General features: G+C 49.1%; 1 protein-coding gene across 3 annotated transcripts in view; it reads right to left on the minus strand.

Moving 5' to 3' along the window:
• Positions 1-19,403, minus strand: part of LOC311600842 (calpain-8) — a 70,238-nt gene that overhangs the window by 21,322 nt on the left and 29,513 nt on the right. The window contains exons 3-11 of one of the 3 annotated variants that reach the window (XM_084787948.1): positions 15,158-15,276; positions 14,438-14,571; positions 13,250-13,418; positions 12,495-12,578; positions 9,900-9,985; positions 8,222-8,296; positions 7,335-7,495; positions 4,253-4,428; positions 681-692 (exon numbers count right to left, since the gene is read on the minus strand). In XM_084787948.1, coding sequence (XP_084644074.1) covers positions 681-692; positions 4,253-4,428; positions 7,335-7,495; positions 8,222-8,296; positions 9,900-9,985; positions 12,495-12,578; positions 13,250-13,418; positions 14,438-14,571; positions 15,158-15,276 — 1,016 coding nt within the window. Of the gene's footprint in view, positions 1-680; positions 693-4,252; positions 4,429-6,449; positions 6,725-7,334; positions 7,496-8,221; positions 8,297-9,899; positions 9,986-12,494; positions 12,579-13,249; positions 13,419-14,437; positions 14,572-15,157; positions 15,277-19,403 lie in introns of those variants that run through there. The other 2 variants (XM_084787946.1, XM_084787947.1) reach the window with 2 other exon arrangements.

Below are 19,403 nucleotides of genomic sequence, written 5' to 3' on the forward strand. Positions count from 1 at the left end.
AGGTCCAAGCCCAGCCGTGGCTACACATTGGAGTCAAGGGGTGTCTATAAACCTACAGTGCCTGTATCTCCTGGCTCCAAGATGCTGCTATACTTGCTTGGATGTAGTCTGTACACTAAGATTTTTAAGGCTCCCTAGGCTGAAGCTGAGATGGATGATCCTTGGCCAGCAGACTCGGGGGCGGGGGGGGGCTTGCTTTGTGCTGACTGCGCTTTCCTGTGGGGCCATGCAAGTCCCCTCTCAGGAATCTTCAACTAGCTGAGGTGTGTGGTCCAGGTGAGCAAGACCCAGGAGGTCAGAGGCACCTCACACTGTAAGGGCGCTGCTGATAGGATTCCCTAAGGCGGGCTGTGAATGACTGAGGAGCGTGGGACAGGTTGGAGCAGAGAGGCTGGAGTTGGCACTTCCCTTTCTAATTAGCCATCAGGACATTTGTTTCCACTGGCCAGACAGGAAGGAGCCTACAGCATGCTGCAATCACCTTAATTGAAACCAGGCCACCATGCACACAGGGGCAAGGGTCACCCCTGCTTCCTTCCTGAAGGGCCTGACAGGCGGGGTGTAAGCTTGTTTTCACTGCCTCTCAAGAGAGCCTGTTTCCACTGCAGGGAGGAGCCAAAGGCAGGCATGCCCCTTCTTACCAGATGAAGACGGCCTCTGTCCAGGCAATACTCACGTACCTCCTTGGGAATCTGTGGAACAAATGACAGGAGGAGGTCACCTGAGAACTCACTCCCTTCGCGCATCTCTCCCTACACCTTGCAGACAGATCAGACACACAGGGAAGGAGTTCCTGCTAAAATGAAAGTGTGGTGGGCATTGCCGAACTGGGAGGTGATCAGCGGACGCAAGGCCATATGCAGGCTGCTGAGCCCTGGAAATCTGGGGTGGGCTCCTACCTTTTACTTTGTTTCTAATTGTGTAATCTACCAGGCTCTCCCAAACACTTCAGAAGTAATAACATTTGAGTTTAAATTGAAGAGACTTCCTACACTGGCCTGTCAGATCAAACAGTTGGCTGGGAAAGAAAAATTCCACTCAACCTGAGTCATAATTGATCCTGTTTTTGGTCATAGTGACCCAAACTGGGCCTGTAGGAGACTCCTCCAGGGTTTTTAATCCGGAACTAAAGAAAAGACCCCTTCCTTTATCCTAGTAGTGACATTAGGCAAGGTAGAAAGCTAGACTGGGCGAATGGCACTGGCATCAGAGGAATGACAGCATCCTAACGGCCTCTGACCCCCTCATCCCAAGCATCCTTTGCCTTGGTTTCATGAGATGGTGAATTCTTTGTCACCAGCACAGCTGCAGCTCTCTCGGGCACAACTGAGGAAGTGCACTATGGAGGTGAGCTCTCAGACCTAGAGAGGGAGCCCTGTTATGCCCAGCCCTCCTGTGCCAGGATAGAAAAGAGGACCCCGATCCTCCTGTGTCCTCCTCCCGCCACTGCCACTCAGGCTGTTTAAACCAGAAGAGCATCCTGGCTGTTCAGGCTCATTGCACAACTGCCTCCCTTCCATCCTGAGGGGAAGTAAGGGTGTCTGGCATCCTCTCAGCAGAGCCATTGTGGCCAAGGGACACTGGCACGCCTCTAGTTTGGAGTTAAAAACACAATCAGTGGCACAGAGGCCTCCCCACCCCTGCCACGAGCTTTCCTAATTACCTTGGCTAACTTTCCCTCAACAACCTGGATGCTTCTGGCAATATGCTCTAAATCCACCTGGCCCTGAGTCTCCTGGGCCAGACAGGAACAGCCACTGCCCACACAGAGACTGGAAGGGCAGCCATCTGTGGAATGCAAGACCATGGGTGGGTGGCAGGAGGCGGGCTCTTTAGCCTTCGGGATGCCTGGCAGCTTCTCCCGGCCACAGGTTTTCAACCTCAGGCCAGAGTCCTGTTTCAGACTGTTACAGGCAGAGAAGGCAGACAAAGGGGTAAAAATATGATATTCCTACTAGCCAAGCTATGTCCCACACTTTAGTTGCTCCCTGTAGCCCAGCTACTCCCCACACCCTCAGCTCCTCCCCTCACCTAGGCTGCTCCCCCTTACTCCAGTTGCTTCCTGCATCCATCTCTTCAATTTGACTTTAAAACTGATCTGTTCATAGACTGTAAGCTGTAAATTATATGCCTCAAGCGACAAGAAGTAGGACCACAGATCACACACCCTGGAGTATTTTATTAACAGCTATAATTTGATACATGAAACTGACGTGCTGTGTGTATTATTTATTGATGCAAGCACCACACTATACACAGCTACTGAGAAAAAATGTTTTGTTGATCTGGCACAATGAGGGAGGCCTGAAGGATGAAGCACTGGCCACCGCCCCTGTGTGTTCACCCTGTAATTGCACCTGCCAACTGTGGGTTCTTTAAAACAGCCCCTCAGTTTTAAGCTGTCAGGGAACACACGGCATCCCTTAAGGCTAGAATGTGCTTTCTTTTCCACCTTTGAAATATAGGACATCTTTTGAAGACCTGATCAAAGTCTCCACCATCACCATAAAGAGCCCAGACCACTATGGTGGTACCCCCGTCACAGATCCCCCCTGCCTGTCACCAGCTGCGTGTGCTGAGCTTCCATTCCTGATTGTGAGCGCCCTGAGGACAGAAGCTGTGTGCTGTTCCCCGGTGTTCCCAGCTTCTACATTGCACAGAGTAGGCACTCAGGCAAGTTTGCTGGGCTGGGATACGCGTACGTCTAGATGGATATGGACTGGGCTGTTACCTCTGTAAGCAGTGAGGATGGGTTTGCAGTATTTATGTCTAGACAGAGCTAAGTCTAAGTACAAGGCGCTTAGTTACACTCAGTTCTTTTTCTCTTGCCATTAAGTAGCAATTATTTTCCAATCTTCATTCTTCCAGTTACACACGCAAACACACACACACACACACACACACACACACACACACACACGCATGCACATTGTTAGTGTTGATGGCCAACTTGATAGATGGAGAATCACGTGGCAGATAGGATTGCGGACTTGTGGAAGATTACTAATTGATGTAGGAAGAGCCATCCACTGTTGCTGACACCATTCCTAGCTGGGATCTTAGAGTGTGTAAGTGCAGAAAGGGAGCTGGCTAGTGTGTAGGGACTGCCCTCCTTGTGTTTGCACACACAGTGTGACCAGCTGCCTCGAAGCCCTGCTCCCTCGACTTCTTCCTTCCACAGTGCACTATAGGATGATCTGTAAGATAAACCCTTCCTTAAGTTGTTTTGGTCGGGGTATTTGACCACAGCCATGGGAAAGGAAACACACACACCATGCACATGCGCGCGCACGCGCGCGCGCGCGCACACACACACACACACACCTGAAACCCTAAGTTTAAGGATATGATAAACAGGGCTGAAGGAGGATGGTATGGTATGAGCTTGGCAACGGAATTTTTCCTCGTTACAAAATATATTACTTCTTATTACAGTGCTTATTTTATGTGCATTAATTTCTACTCATATGTTGGCCCTCCAAACAGCTCTGGGCCTTCCTGATTAGAACTATATTTCCACCAAGAAATTTATCTGTAATAAAAACCATACCCAGAACCAAACAAACAAAAACTGTGCCCCTGTGGGATGCAGTGTATGGAGTCTTTGCCTGAGTAAAGAAAGGGACTGCAGGACGGTCCTGCTGAGATTGTCAAGACCGGAAGACTTGACTTACTGTATCTGGGAAATAAAGTCTACAGGAGGATAGTCATTGGAGAAGCCTGGCACCCTGAGCCAGGGACTGACCCCTGAGTCAAGAACCAACTCTGTTCCTCAATCCACAGACTCCAGAACCAAAACAGGCTGTGTGGTTCTCTCAGCCAAGCTAGGGCCTTTTGTGTTCTAAGTGTCTCCCTGTGGCAGAAAGAAGGGACTGGATACATTTGGCTTCTGTATCCAACCGCCTTCCTCCACTCTGAAGTGTCTTTGCCCCTCATGCTCTGGGCTCCTGTCCCTAGAGATACCTCTTTTTGGATAAGAGCCTAATACACGCATTTACACTGAGTTCTCACTGACAGACAATGTAATCAATTGCACATATCGATGTTAACAGAAGAAATTCCAACCACAGGGATGAATAACTATAGGACCCAGGACTCAGTACTCAGGAGGATCTCTAGGATGTAAGAGAAGATGGACAACATCTTATTAAGAGTACTTGAGCAGTAAGAAAGATGTGCTCCGATTACTGACCAAAACATTCCAATCAAAGACATCAGTGCACTGTGACAGAGGAACCAGACTTAGCGTTACCTGGTAGATGGCGTAGCCTATGCTCAGCATGCCCTGGCCGATCCTCTTTCTCCGCCTGCGATTCTTCTGCATCAGACCCAGGAGCACTGTGCAGCAGGGTTCACTGGTGCCCTCCTCCTGGTCCTCGTCCACCTTGTCCAAGTGGATTTTAAACTGGGGATTGGTCCAGTAAGTGGCTGGAAATCATCCAGGGATGGTGGTCCAACAGGGGTGAGGAGACGAAGAAGGAAAAATAAAAAGGAAAGACCCTCCATCGTCCCAGTGAAAGATTAACACTGGCCAGACTGCCTGGCACAGCGCAACAGGAAAACAGTCCTCCCACCTCCCTGTCCCCCCCCCCACCCCACCCCAGCTAACCACTTAGAATGTCTGTCTTGTCTGAGTGGCGAACTCTGTGATTCTGTCATCCCAGGCTGCTCTGGACTGCACCAGGAAGCAATGTCTTGCCTGCCTGGAAGTCTCTCTTTCTATTCTGTTCTTAGCTGAAGACTCTGCCTGGAACGGATGCTCTAGGGAGATGTGTATCTCTGGGGTGGATGAGGATAGAGTTCCACATGAACCAAGGAGCCTCTGCCTGAGAGCCAGAAAGCCACCTGACTGACATGTGCTCCAGGAGAAGCCCTCACTTTGAATTTTAACCCCATGTGGCCCTGAGACCTATCCTCTGTCCCTCAGCCCAAGGAGCTCCCTGTGGTGCTCAGGGTTGCAGCATACTGATGAGCCACATGCCCTTCTAGACAAGCCATTTAACAATGTAGGAGAAATCACAGTGCCGTTAAGCACTCCTGCCGCACCACCTATGGATGCTTTAAAAATGCTTTCTTGAGCCCAGGGTTGGGGGAGTCGGTGGCTAAGTGGGTAGAGGGTTTTGCTGTGCAAGCAAGAGGACCTGAGTTCAGATCCATGTCAAAATGTCAGTTGTGGCTATGCATATGCCTGTAAATCCAATGCTGTTGGGGAAGAGAAACAGGGGGATTGCTGGCCTTGCTGGCGCAGCTCCAGGATCAGTGAGAGAGCCTGTCCCAAAGGAATAAGACACAGGATGATAGAGCCAGGTGGTGAGCGATACAGCTAGACACCTGATGTCTTCTGCAAGTGTGCACACACACACATGCACAAACCATCACCCCATATACACCCATGACACCTTTATTCCGAAACACCTTTTGAAAAAGAACTCGTAACTTAGTAGCTACCCAAGCTGGGCACAGGGACATTTAAGGGACCAGCAGCAGATGCACAACCATTCTATGATGGAGCTGACTAAGAGTGTAATTGAAGAAGATGGGCCTGACAGATTCCACCATGCTAGGTGTTCAATTGCAACAAAGGGTTGGAAAGGAGTGTTTGTTTTAGGGAGAGGAGCGGTTGTGGGCGTTTTCACAATCTCTACACGATGGTGCAATTCACAGCATTCACATAGGTCCAAGGCTCATTCATTATTTCCTGCCCTAACAGTGAGAGTACTTATTCAGTCTCTCTTTCCCAGAACCTCCATCTCTAGATTTTTTTCTCACTCAAGGCACAGGTGTATATAGATTTTAAGATCGTGTGTCTGTGGATTCCAGGGGAGACAGAAAATTTGGTAATTGTCTGTACTTACTTCATTACCACAAGGCAAGAACAATCCATTTCCTCCTGACAGCTAGCTGGCAGCACAGATGGGATTATGATTTGGTGTGTGCACATACCTTGGGCACCCCCTATGGTTCTGAGCTTCCAGAGTGAGCCACGCGAATTTCCTACGTCTTTTCTGAGAGCTTGTTAATGGCGAGCATATTTTAATTTCTCCCAAATGTAGCATTGCCGCAATCCCTACATTTTTTGTTTACTCCTTAACAGTACTAGAGGAAGAGAATGGGCCATAAAAATAATACATCCCATTTGTATAACACTGCACAGTTTACAAAGTGCTTCCCCGTGCACTCCGAGTTACAATGCTCACTGGGCCCCGGTGAGTCGGAAGGTAGGAATTATGAACTGTGGTGAACACTGAGGAACTGATGTTCTAGAAAAAGGGATGTCCCCCAGGTCTCACAGTCATCAAGCTGACTGATGAGGGCAGGCCACCAGCTCCCCCTTCAGGCCTGTCAGCAGCTGCTCTCTGCAGCCAGATGGAGATGGATGGGAATGAGGTAGGACCTTGTGCTCCCAGTCTGTGCCCACATCAGAGGGTGGGGGTGGGGAGGGTGGGGGTGGGGAGGGTGGGGGGGCGTGGTTTACAATGCTGCTGTTTCTACAGCATGCAGTGCTCTGACTGGAGAGAGAGTGGCTGCCCCTGGCCCCTGCACAGAGATGCAGAGTCAATCGACACAAATCAACAGAGCAACAGCAAGCCAGAGAAGCGTGAAGGTAGGGGAACTAGCAAGCGGGGTGCGCGTTTTTCTTTCCTTTGTTTCTCCTGAGAGCTGTGGGGTCGTTTCTCGGTTGTTTCTTCAGCCGCTGCCTCTGTGGACTCGACCTAGGAGGAGCCTTACACAAGGACATGTTAGTCATCTTGCAGGAACCAAGGAGGCCCCCCTCACCTAGAGCAAGGTGAGGAACCAGAGGTAAGTCAGGGGTGGTGGTTTATAGAAGGACAGCTCCACCAGGGATAGCTCCCTGATGACCCCCACAGAATAGAACATGACCCACACATAGCGCGTGTATGTCCATCCGTGACCCCCACAGCCTTACCCCTTAACTCTAACTCGGGTAGTACAAAGCAAAGTGGCTGCCCTTCTGAGTGCAGCCCACAAGCAGTAGATTGTCTTCTGGTGTCATTAACTACTCTGTCCCCAAGATCAGTGGGGTGGTGTCAGCCACCTGCACCGGCTAGGGAAGGCAGAAGCTCAACAGAAGAGCGGGAGACCTTAGCGGGGCGGGGAGGGGGTGTTAGGGGGGAGGCTGAAGCAAGGATGAGCTGAAGCGAGGCCTCAGATGGGCAGCTGCAAAGCCACTGTCCACCCTTGCCGGCCTGACCTCCGAGCCAGAAGAGAAACAGGGTATCAGCTCCAAGGGCATTAATTATCCAGAGATCCATGTTAAAAGCCACAAAGCCTGGGGGGGAGGGGAGGAAGAGCCAGGAGGCCCTCGGCCTCACCTGGGTAGTTCTGGCAGCCCCCAGCTGTGGAGCCTCGTGTCCAGCGGCCATTGAAGAGCACCAGGTTCCATTTGTGCACCTCTTCAGTGCTCAGAGAGTCCAGGGACAGGTTGCATATCTCCAGTCGGGAGAACTGTTTCAAGAAATCCGGAAAGGACATCCTGAAGAACAGAGGAACCAGAGGAGAGCCAGTCAAGTGGGCTCTGGTGGGGATTGGGAGAGAGCTTAAAGGCCCAGGAAAGAGCTCTGTCTCCAACAGCTGTGCGCTAACAGAATTCCCTTCCTACAGCCCAGCGACTCAAAAAGAAGAGCTACGGTCCCCATGTGTCACTGTGGTCAGTGTCTCAACTCCTAGAGAATTTCCCTCCTGAATCTACCAGCCACGCGGGAGTTCAAACCACCAACCAGAGGAAACCCCAGGAGAAGATGCAAACGCAGCCCTCACCTCTCAGCTGGATGACAGTTAGGCCCACCAGACGCTCATTCCTGAGGAAATCCTCCACGATACCCAGTGTGGAAATGTCCTCTAAGACACTCCATCTTCTGCAGAATGTGACCCCGCCCAACAAAGTAAAGAACCCTGTTTTGACTATAAGCTAAGCCTTAGTATTGGATGGGATGGGGGGGGGGGGGGAAGGTGTTGCATTGCTTTAGGCTCACAACAGGCAGACAGGCTGCTGGCCAGGCCATGTTTTAAACCCACAGAGCTGGGCTCCAGTGCTTTAGACATGAGAACAGAGGAAGTATAAGACTATGGGAAGGGGCAGAGAAAAGTAAAAGCCCTTGTGTTAGGAGCCTTGTCCCATCCCTGGACGTCCTGAAGCCTGGCCCCTCCTCTGTGCCTTGGGTCGGGCTGAGACTCAGGGGACAGCCCTTCATCGTCTCACCAGAACTCGCCGTCCTCTGCTGTCTTGTCCAGCTCTTCCTTCTTCCGGGGATCTATGAAATTCCACTCAGGTGCACTTGTGGAGGGAAGAAAATGAGCCAGAGGTGGTCGGTCATTCCTGCGATGCAAGCTGTTTACCGCAGCTAGATGTCCCCCCAAAGGACCACTAATGGGATGCACCGCCATCAAAGGAAAGGAGACAGACACGGGGGCCTGGTGTGAAGTGCTGGGGAAAGGGAATAAAGCCAAGGACATGGGCTCCTGCAGGGGTGGCCTGGGCGCTTAGCAGAAATGTGATGGCTTTATTCTAATTTTCACTCTCTGGGTAAGTTTTACATTCCAATTAAGACTCGCAGACCTCTGGCTGTAAGAGTAAGAAGGTCCTGTCACAAGAAAGGCGTGCAGCCCTGTATCCATCAGTGCCCTGTCACTCTTATCCTCTGTCAGACTGGGGCCCAGCCAGCTCTGGGTACGCGGACACTGTCCACTTCCTACGTCTACAGCTTTGATTATCAGGCCCAGTTTTATAAAAATCTCCATGAAGTAATGTCACACGTTGTCCTGCTGGTGGCCTTTCTGTGACAACATCCATGTACTTTGCTCAGGTGCTATCTACAGCTGCCTGACCTTTAGAGCGTTGTATTTTCCCAAAATACATGTGCAATATCTAAATAAGTGAATGGTGTTGGTATCAATCCTAAAAACAAAGGATCTTCCCTGAGCACGCTCAGCAAAATCCCCACTTCTCCCTCCCCAGCGGAGAGGACAGCAAGGCCCAGCCTCTCCCTCCTCAACTCCCCCCAATGACCCCCCCTGGCTTCTAAGTGCATGGAGACGAGCAGCAGCATTGTGGGGGCTTCTTCAAGTCATCAGAACAGTCATGCAATCAGTGGCGAGTCCCACAGTTGAGAGTTCTACATCTAATCTAATCTTCCAGTTGGCTCGATTTTTGTTGCTGTCATTGTCGGTTGAAGCCTCTAAAGAACACAGCTGAGGGCTGGCTGAATTTAGACTTGTCACTTCAGAGTTTCAGTGTCCTGGTTCTCCAACTTCTAGTGGATGAACAACAGCCCAGGCTGCTCTCTGGCTGGCTGAGGACATAGGGGACGTGGATCCCAGAGTTCAGCTATCCCAAGACCTCACGTCCTCTGACTGACTCCTCTCAGCTGGGGACAGGCAGCCCAAAGGCTGACCTATCAGCCAGGGGTCAACACCTAGTCATGAACTCACAGTGTGAGGGGCACTTCCATCCATCACAACCTGGGTGTGCCATGGCTCCCAGGATCAAAGTTCTCTCAACATCTTTGGTACCTCTTGGTACTGATGGAGCAGTATTTATGGCAAGGAAATATCAGATCGTACGTGATTGACTTGACCTTGTAGCCCCAAGTGGGGGAGGCAGGGAATAGGTAAGCCTTCAGCACTAGACAAAAATCCCATGAAGGCACCAAAGTTCCAAGTGCCAGAGCAAAAATCCATAATCAAAAATGTCAGCAAAGGGGGTTCTACTCTGCTGTTTCCATCCTGGAACCATGGAATGCTACTTCCGCAGCAGGCTGTGTAATCTACAGAGAGTAAGTGCTGTGGAAGCCACTGGGTCTCAGGAGGTGTGGGTGTGTCTTACACGACACCTTTGTCCAGGGATGGGTGAACGCTAGGAGAGAGGAAGAGAGACCTACTTATCACTCCAGGCTCCGGACCACTCCACTTCACCCCACGGGTTCCTCAACCTGATGAGCTTCTCTGGGCGGCCACGGAAATCCACCTGCGAAGATCACACACAGAGGCAAATCCCCACACTCCTACTGTCTGAGGGTATGCTTGCACGAGGGCTTTCGGTGTTTCAAATGTCACTAAAAGGCCACACTTTCATTTTTCTTCCCTTGCTTCTTTGTTTTGCTTGGTTGTTTGTGTAGCCCTGGGTGTCCTGGAACTCTCTCTGTAGACCAGGATGGCCTCAAACTCAGAGATCTGCCTGCCTCCTGAGTGCTGGGATTACAGGCATGTGCAATCAAGCACTTCCATGCTTGTTTTTAAGCTTTAGTCAAGTGTTTTGTTATTGTTGTTGTTGTTTTCACAAGTTCTTAAAACAAATGAAGAATGAAGAGTAAATCTACTTCAAAAAAAAACAACTATATATCTAATTAAACTCAGTTTTAAATTCTTGGAGTTGATTAACTTGGACCTTATTCTGAATAACAGGGACAGAATTCTAGTAAGTGTCCCCTAAACAAAGCCAATATTATAGAAGTTAACATTTATTTATTTGTTTTTGGCTTTTCAAGATAGGATTTCTCTACGTAGCCTTGACTGTCCTGGAACTCACTCTGTAGACCAGGCTGGCCTCAAACTCATAGAGATCTGCCTATCTTTGCCTCCTAAGTGCTGGGATTAAAGGCATTCACCACCACACCCTGGCCAAACATTTTTAAATTGCTTACTACCAGATTAGGCACAGTGCTAAACATTTCAAACGCACAACTGCTGTATTTAAACTTCACAGTTTGACCTCAAACATATGAGACTCAGAGAAGCTCAGCTAGTCAAGATTACCTAGTTAGTTGTATAGCCAGCCCTTCCTGGAAAAAAACTCATAAGACTTGGGAAGAAACTTGGAGGCCCAGGAAGTTCCTGAAAGCTACAAGATTCACAAAGCCCCTCCCTGCGGTTATAAAAAGCAGTAGACAGTTGCTGGGCAAGCAGAGATTCTTCAATGAGTGCTGCCTCCAGGTCATGCAAGGAGCTCCAGGGGATGCACTTTTCATGTGTTACCACCCTTGCTGGCTTTCTGGTGATGCAGCTGCATTTAAGTCATCCACACTCCCGTAAGTAACTCCAAATATAACCCCTAGTTCACTGTAGCAGATGTGGTTGGTCTGTCACTGGTGCCTTCTCCAAGGTGAGTAAATGTTTGCTTATGTCTCCTCAGGAGAAGGGTAGGATCCCAGCAGAGCAGCTCCAAAGCCTAACTGTATAAATGCCCTTAGAAACTTGTGGTGAATTTTTGTTACTGCTGTCATGGGGTTTGCAGGTGGAACTCTCAAAAGACTAAAACATGAGATGGGGTTGACATCTCTCCTTCGAGCCTGAGTTCAGTCTTCTGGTGTGAGATCTCATTCTCTCGGGACTGGGTTAGTTGCTGTTAGAAAGCAGATCCAGCCTGTCTGGTTTGTATCTTTTCTGTGTCCATTTACACTTCTACTTGGTGCTGTTAGGAAGCAGCATGTAAGCTACTCAGTATTAGACTTGCCAGGCTCCAAATGCATGAGATAAAAAAACAAAAAGCCTATTTCTTAATAAATCACCCAGAATCCGGTATTGGGTTATAGTAACAGAAAATGGACTAGGACATTACCTCACCCTACTACTTAGTAAACACACAAGTATGATCCCCCATGCACCCCTGCACACATGCTGGCACTCGCATATACACATAAATATGTCAGTCTATTAGTCTTTCTCCTCATTGTTTCCATCACGTGCTAGCCCTAACTTTCCTCATACAGATTCTATTCATGTTTATGGAGCTGTCTTGATTGAAGAATACCACATTCAGTAGAGAGACGTGTAGTGACTGTTGTCACCACTGCAATAAGCAGCAAGAGATGGAGTGCTGGTGTGTGGCTGTTTCTGCATTCACCACTGGGAAACTCAAAGAAAAATTCCGTTTCTCAGTTGTAGTACTGTCTAGATAGATATATTTTGCCTTAGCCATATCATCCACTTATATCTATGCTTTTAACCATAAACCAAATCATTCAAATCCTATTGAGACAGAGTTAGACCATATGAAATAAAAATCATGACTGTTCTAGGTCATACTGGGGCCAGAGAATGAGGAAGATCTATGTGCCTTCTCATTATTAAATATTATCCTGAACACTAGAGTAGAAACTGTGTCTTCTTTTAGGGTCTCCTGTGGTTTTATACTTCTTTGCCTACATAAACATCTGTTTGGGATGTATGCAGAATCCAACTGAGTATCCCTATAGCTTTTCTGACCACATTAGAAAAGAGTTGTATACATTTAAAACCAGAGAGCTAGAGTTCAGGGAGTCTCAGATGCTGTCCTCTGAGAAGCTAAAAGTTGGGGAGCCCTGCAGTGAACACAGGTTAACTGCACATCTGTCCAGGGCTCTGAATCCAGAGAGAAAATTGCCCTGTTCGCGCTGGATAGCACAAAGCCAACTGAAAACCCCTCAGTGTCGTACCCCTCAGCCTTCTCCTGAGGATACCCCAGACTTCTGCTGTCATTTGTATTAACCCCTTCCTACCTCTTCAACTCCAGTAACGGAGTATGCATGGCCCTTAACCAGCTTTTGCCTGGTGGTGGCTTCTGCTTCGGCTGCACTTGAGACCTGGGTCAAGGAGAAAATCCAATCAGAAAGGCTGACCCTGACCTCATTGGAGCCAGCACTACACTGCTTTCTAAAAGTGCAGCACCACAGCCAGGGATCACCCAGGTAGGAAAAGTGCATGGGTGGCCACGAGCCATAGGCACAGAGACCCATCTCTAGTGAACTGGCAGGTACTGAGTGGCCGCTAAGCCTGCAGTGCTACCCGGAGCATAGTCATGCTGCCTCAAAACAAAGCAAACAAACCGAACTACCCAGGATGACAGCCAAAGAGGAAAAGAGACAACGTGGATGGATGGATAAAATCCAGCCCTTGGGCTGGTGGTGTCCAGATCTGATCGCTCAGGCCACATTGGTAACCCGTACAGCCAGCCTTCCTGTCAGGGCTGGACCTTCCACTTTTCTTCGTGAATCTCCAAGTTCACCAAATATTGTCAGCTGCCATGTTTGTTTTCCCAAAGACAGAGCTGATGTAGCAAAAGGATGGTAAGTAGCAGCATCTAGGGCCCAGGGGACGGAGCTGTGCTCTAGGGATGAGTCCAGCCGTACTAAAGAGGCTCCGACAGTTACCAGCAAGACATAACCTTAAAATGTGACCAGCCCTAGTCCCACCCACCAGTTCCTGTAAGTCAGTGTGCCGCCAGACAAAAGAGACAAGAAGAGTGGAGGCTCACATCAATGGAGCAGCCCATCAGATAGCCTGCACGGAGGGCCTTCCGGATGATGTTGTACAGGTTGCCTGGAGGCTTCCTCAAGTCATAAAACTCAGAGATGCCACCTGTGAAATCCTCAAACCCCTCAATTGTGGAGCCTCCAGTAAGAGCTTCATAGGAACCATTGAGCCTGTTTGAAAAGAAAAAAAAATGCACCATCCACAGTCATAAGCAACCCCAATAAGGGAACTACCGGCCATGGAAGGGGACAAGGCCAGGACATAGGCTAAAGGCCCAGCGACAGACTTTGGCTGGTTTTGACAAGGAGTCTGGAACACACAGAGACCACTGTTTCAGACAGACACCCCAGGATTTCAGATCCTCAGGCAACCCTTCTTCATCCCCCTCCCCTTCACAACCAAGGGTAGCCTTTCTAGAACTGGCCTTGACTGCTCGGGTTTCTGGGTTGTCCAGGCACAGACAGGAATGGGAAACTCTCCCTTGAAGCAGGGGAGCATCTGATAAGGATTGCCTTAACAGAACGGAAGTTACTGGGGTGTCAGAATAGAGTGACAGCAAACAAGACTAATCCAAAGAACCCCAAAATTGCCTGTGAGCTTTGAGTATCAATCAGGAAAAGTGGCACCCAAGGAATGAGCAGAAACTGTTGAGTTTGGTAGCTAAAGACATTTCTTCTTCTCCTTCTTCTTCTTCTCCTTCTTCTTCTTCTGCTTCTTCTTCTTCTTCTTCTTCTTCTTCTTCTTCTTCTTCTTCTTCTTCTTCACCATCATTGTCATTGTCATCATCATCACCATTTTAAGCATTCATGATGCCCTAAGATCTTACCTTGGAGCCTTAGAGAGGAAGAGATAACAGCAAGAGAGATACTCTAATGAGACAGAGCTGGGGTCTTTAACATGTATGTATGTATGTATGTATGTATGTATGTATGTATGTATGTTATTTATGTCTATGATATTGGAATTTGACCTAGGGTCTTATGCATGCTAGACACGCACTCTATCACTAAGCTACATCCTTAGCCACAGAGGTGAGATCTTAAACTCTCAGCCCAAATTCTCATTTCTCTTCAGAGCGGGACTTTCTGTATAGCCTGTGGATGTCTGGATGCTGGCCCACTGAGTGGAAGGGCAGGAAGAGCCTTCAGGGCAGCTTCAGGGTCTTGTGGTCCCTCACCATCCCACTTACTTGGCATAAGCTTTCTCCAGCAGAGCACTCCAGAATTCATTGCCCTCTTCCGAGTGTAGAAAGAGCAGCTGTCCATTCTTGGTGGGGAGCCTGTCGTCAATGACCACCTCCACCCACTCTCCGTACTGCCAGAACTAGGGACGGGAAGACACAAAGCTGATCACATGCAGACGCAGACAGAGCTCCTTGGATGGGGCTTCTGGGGTCAGTAAACAAGTCTCCAATCTTTGTGAGCCTTAACAGCCTGGAGAGAAGGATTGGAACCCCATCCACACACAAGAGATGCCCCAGGCATCTAGAGGCATTTACTTTCTTTGAGTCTATAGGGGAAAAGCTTGCTCAACATCATCCAGGGAGCCAAAGTGGGTAACTCAGACTCCCATCTCCTGCTCCTTAGTCCAGACTGGTTCCCCCGTGACCCTGTGGCCTCGTGGCCCCGTGGCCCTGTGGCCCTGTGGCCCCGTGGCCCCGTGGCCCTGTGGCCCTGTGGCCCCGTGGCCCCATGGCCCTGTGGCCTGGTGGAAGAAGGGAAGGGAATGGAAATGACTGGGTGAATGTCTAAAGGGAAGGTTCTCAAACCAGAGCGCGCACCCAAATCCCCAGCGGGATAGTCTAACGTCATTAACTTGGCCTCACTCCCAGCATTTCTGATTCCGCAGATCTGGAGTGATATCTAAGATAAAAAAAAGTAATGGCAAAGATCAAGAAAAGGCCTAATACCTGGAAATGAAAAATGCCTGCATAGTTCTTCTGGAAGCTCTGGTCCCTGGGAACCACTCGGTAGAGCAGCTTCTCACTCAAGGTGAGGGAGGCAATGGCGGCCAGAAGCCAACAGTCTCCTGCAAGGAATCAGAGGAGACAATTACTGATCAGGCCAGGCCCCTCACTGACCCCATCACACCAGCGCTTGTGTCTCTTGTAGACTGCTCTCTTCTGCTGTAACACAATTCCTGAGACGGGGGGTTATGTCTAAACAACAGGAATGCATTTATCACAATTCAAGAAGCTGGCAGAATTGGTGTTGGAGAGAGCCACCCGCTGCTTCCACTTCTCTGCCTGATGCATGACAGAAAAGTAAATTGGCAAAAAGACCCAGCTGGTGCTTAAGGTCTACCTCTTAGTATGAACATACTGGGCATAAGATCTGGCATTGAAGCTTGGAAGGACACAGTCAGCTAAGAGCACCACACCGCCCTCCTAAGTCATGCAGCTGGAGTCTCTGCTGGCTGAAGGGCACACACATTCAGCTCCTGAGGCCTCGCTGAGAGGATTTCACTCAGGCATGAAAACTGTCTGCTCATCCTTATTGCTGTGCCTCCCTTGTATGCTGACCACCTCACAGTTCCTAGGCTCCCAACCGGTGGAATGGAAACAGAAAGGTCGTCAACCTGGCTAAGTTTGGTTGGGAAAACCCTTGAACCTATTCAGCCAGGACATAAGGCATGCAAATGAGTGAGTGAGTGATCAGTCCTTTCCACTATGGCCTGGGGTAATGCCAGTTGATTCTGTATTATCTGTGTAGAGTACGGCGGTCTTTTTATGTTTCAGAGTTCACTGTGAGAGCCTTGGGTACAATACCCTTGAGATAGTGATTAGCATGAAATCATCATAATTTGAAGCAGAAGAAATAAAAGTCAAGAGAGGTTAAACATCCCAGGGCTTGGTGTTGGTCACTTCGAATAGCTGAGTAAATTTAAAAGCAAATAGAAAACTCCCTTCTGTGTGAGACAGACCACTCAGACCCCTGAAAACCACCTCCTGGGACAGCACCATTGACTCCCGGTGACATCAAATGATGAGCCACAGGCTCTGGGCACCTGCTTTAACCTCCTGAGCTGGAGAGACCGGTGCCTTGGAAGCTGTAGAATGCGGCTCATGCCTGTGTAGATGCTCGTGCCCTGTAGAGTGTGAGGGCACAATGCCCTTGGTGTCCCCCACACTGTGTAAAACAGCATGCCATCGTACTGGCCAGTCTCACCTCTTTCCAGCTTCACTGAGGATCCCAGGCACCAAGAGTCTAGGATTTACTGAAGCAGTCTTGGTTTCTCTTATTCATGTGGCTCTTCTAGTTCTAACTCCCCCTTGTGTGCTCCGGGCATCACTGTCCCCGTGTGAAAAGTAAGAACATCCCAACCTTAGCCAGAGAAGCCCCTTTCTGCAGCGGGCACAAGCACAGACTCAGTGGGTCCAAGTGCGGAGACTAAGTGACTGCTAAGTGTTCAGCCCTAAGTGGGACATATGTATCAGTCCTTTCCCCAGGAAGGCTCCGCAGATATTGTGGGAGGCAGAGATCAAAGACTATACAAGGCAGGAGGTAGGTCAGAGTGCTGTGAAATGCTTCCAGACGTGGTGTGGCCACTGCACTCATGACGTCACAGCAGCTCTGGTTCCTGCACAGGACCTGGACAAAGCCAAGGCAATGAGAACGTCAGCAATTCAGCAGAAAGCACCAGCTAGACACGATGGGTTATAATTGCTCAAGAAGAGAGGGAGGGAGGGAGGGAGCAGGAAAAAGGAGAAAGGAAGGAAAGGAAAGAGGGAAGAAAAAGGAGGAAGGAAGGAAGGAAAGGAAGGAGGGAAGAAAAAGGAGGAGGGAAGGAGGGAGAAAAAAAGGAGGAGTCTAAAGAGATGGCTCAGCAGTTGAGAGCACTCCCTGCTCAGAGGACTTAGGTTTGGTTTTCAGCCCCTACATGGTGTCTTACGACACCCCTAACTCCAGTTCCAGGGATTCTATGCCCTCTTCTGATACACACACACACACACACACACACACACGCACGCACGCACGCACGCACACACATGCACGCACGCGCGCACACATGCACATGTACACACAGTGCATTCAAATACATGCAAGCAAGAAAACACATATAAGCCGGGCAAGGTGGCGCACGCCTTTAATCCCAGCACTCGGGAGGCAGAGGCAGGCAGATGGCTGTGAGTTCGAGGCCAGCCTGGTCTACAAAGTGAGTCCAGGACAGCCAAGGTTACACAGAGAAACCCTGTCTCGAAAAACAAAAACAAAAAAAAAAAAAAAACAAAAGAAAACACATATATGTAAAATAAAATAAATCTTTAAAAAGTGGCAGGACGTGAAGGTGGGAGGGGATGTGCTGCTGGGTGTCTGGGAAGAGTGGAACACTTTGCAGTGGGGGTTCATGGATGAGACTGGGGTGGGCATGATCAAGAGACATTATGTGCATATGTGTGTCAAATAATAGATAAATGATATTCTAATAAACAAACAAACAAATAAATATTCTTAGCCTCCCCCATGCAGTCTGAGATTAAAGGCCTGGCAACATTTAAGGACTTTCTAGGCTCATTTTTTAGCTCTATGTTCTCATCTTAACCGTGGGCCTAAATAAAGTTGTTTCTGCAGCCCAGGAGTGAATGAATGCACTTGTTTCTTCACTCTCAGACTGCGTGAGCATGTAGTCAGTAAACTATGACCCAGGACCCACCTCTGAGGGTCTATCAACACCAGGAAAAGCTCCATCCCAATTTCACCCCAGCCTTTCTCAAAACAGAGAGGCTCAAAACTATATCCCAAATTAATTCTTAGACACACACACACAGAGAGAAAGAGAGAGAGAGAGAGAGAGACAGACAGACAGACAGATAGACAGAGACAGAGAGACAGAGGGACAGAGACAGAGATACACACACACACACGCAATGCACACACACTCATGCACGCCTACTTTCCTATCCCTCAGACGATTACAGGGATTCAAGATGAAGTTCAAGGTGAAACAAGAGCTGGAGCTTGGTGGCTGCACTGGGCTGGGCTGCTCCTTACCACAGAAGACGCAGCAGGGTGGGACCTCATTGAACAAGCAACTCCCCAAGAGTGGGGGAAAAAACAGACCCTGCCTCCAAGTTACCGTCGCCCTCTGCAGCTCAGTTTCTTTCTATGAACTCATTTATAATGTCATTTCTATGCCTTTCTTTGCTTAGAAACAAAATAAAAACCTTTCACACAGTGGCTCTGCCCTACCTGCCTGGTCTTTCACCCGCTGTGAGTTTAAGCTCCAGGCAAAGTTGGAAAGCACAAAGTGAACCCCGATGGCTTTTCCTGGCTGATCTTTTCTTGGCATGTATGTATGTATGTATGTATGTATGTATGTATATATGTATGTATGAATGTATGTATGTAGGGTGCTTCCTGCCAGTTGAGTCTTCACCCTCCACACTAACCCTGCCTTAGGGTCTGCTCAGATGGCACCTCTTTTGTCTCTTGTTGTGGAGACATCAGTTATGCCTCTCAGCTGTTTATAGAACACAAGCTGCACCCCCAAGTCCACTAACACGGAGGTTCCATGGTGGCATGTCCCTTGTCATCCCTGATGAGCCCCACATCCCTCCCTGCATAGGACTCCTAGCCCCTACCAAGGCCATCTGGTAGTCAGTCTCTTGTGTCTGTTTCTCTCTGATTTCTCCCTGCCAAGAAGAAACATGGAGTCTCTCCTGGTAGCATTCCAGCAGCTAAGAAATATAGAGTACCCAGTGAATTTTTGACAAAGAAAAACATATAAGCAAATGACCAAAGGAATTTATGAGTCGTGTTTCTGTCCCTTTGGGAGTGAGCAATAGCACCTTGCATACGTTTGCACTTGGCGATCCCTGATCTGGGCTGACTGGAACAGGGCCATGCATTGAACCTCACAGACCTCACAGATGATGACACCTGCATCACACCAAGACGCTTGGCTCCTCAAAGCTCTGTGGCAAAAGAAGATAGCGGGTGAGAAGGGCACAGTCCCCAGGCAAGGGACACAATGACTGCTCTGTGAGGTCTGAAGTGGGTGACTTCTCAAGGAAACCAGAGATGCTACTCAGGCCTCCTTAAAGGGGTGACTCCAGCTCCCTTCTGGGGTGGAGATTCTCACTCCCAGTCTAAGCTGCTGCAACACCACACCATAAGTACTCCATAGACACTAACATAAAGCAGTCCAAAAAACAG

This window comes from Acomys minous (assembly GCF_964271855.1).
Source record: "Acomys minous genome assembly, chromosome: 1".
Lineage (NCBI taxonomy): Eukaryota > Metazoa > Chordata > Mammalia > Rodentia > Muridae > Acomys > Acomys minous.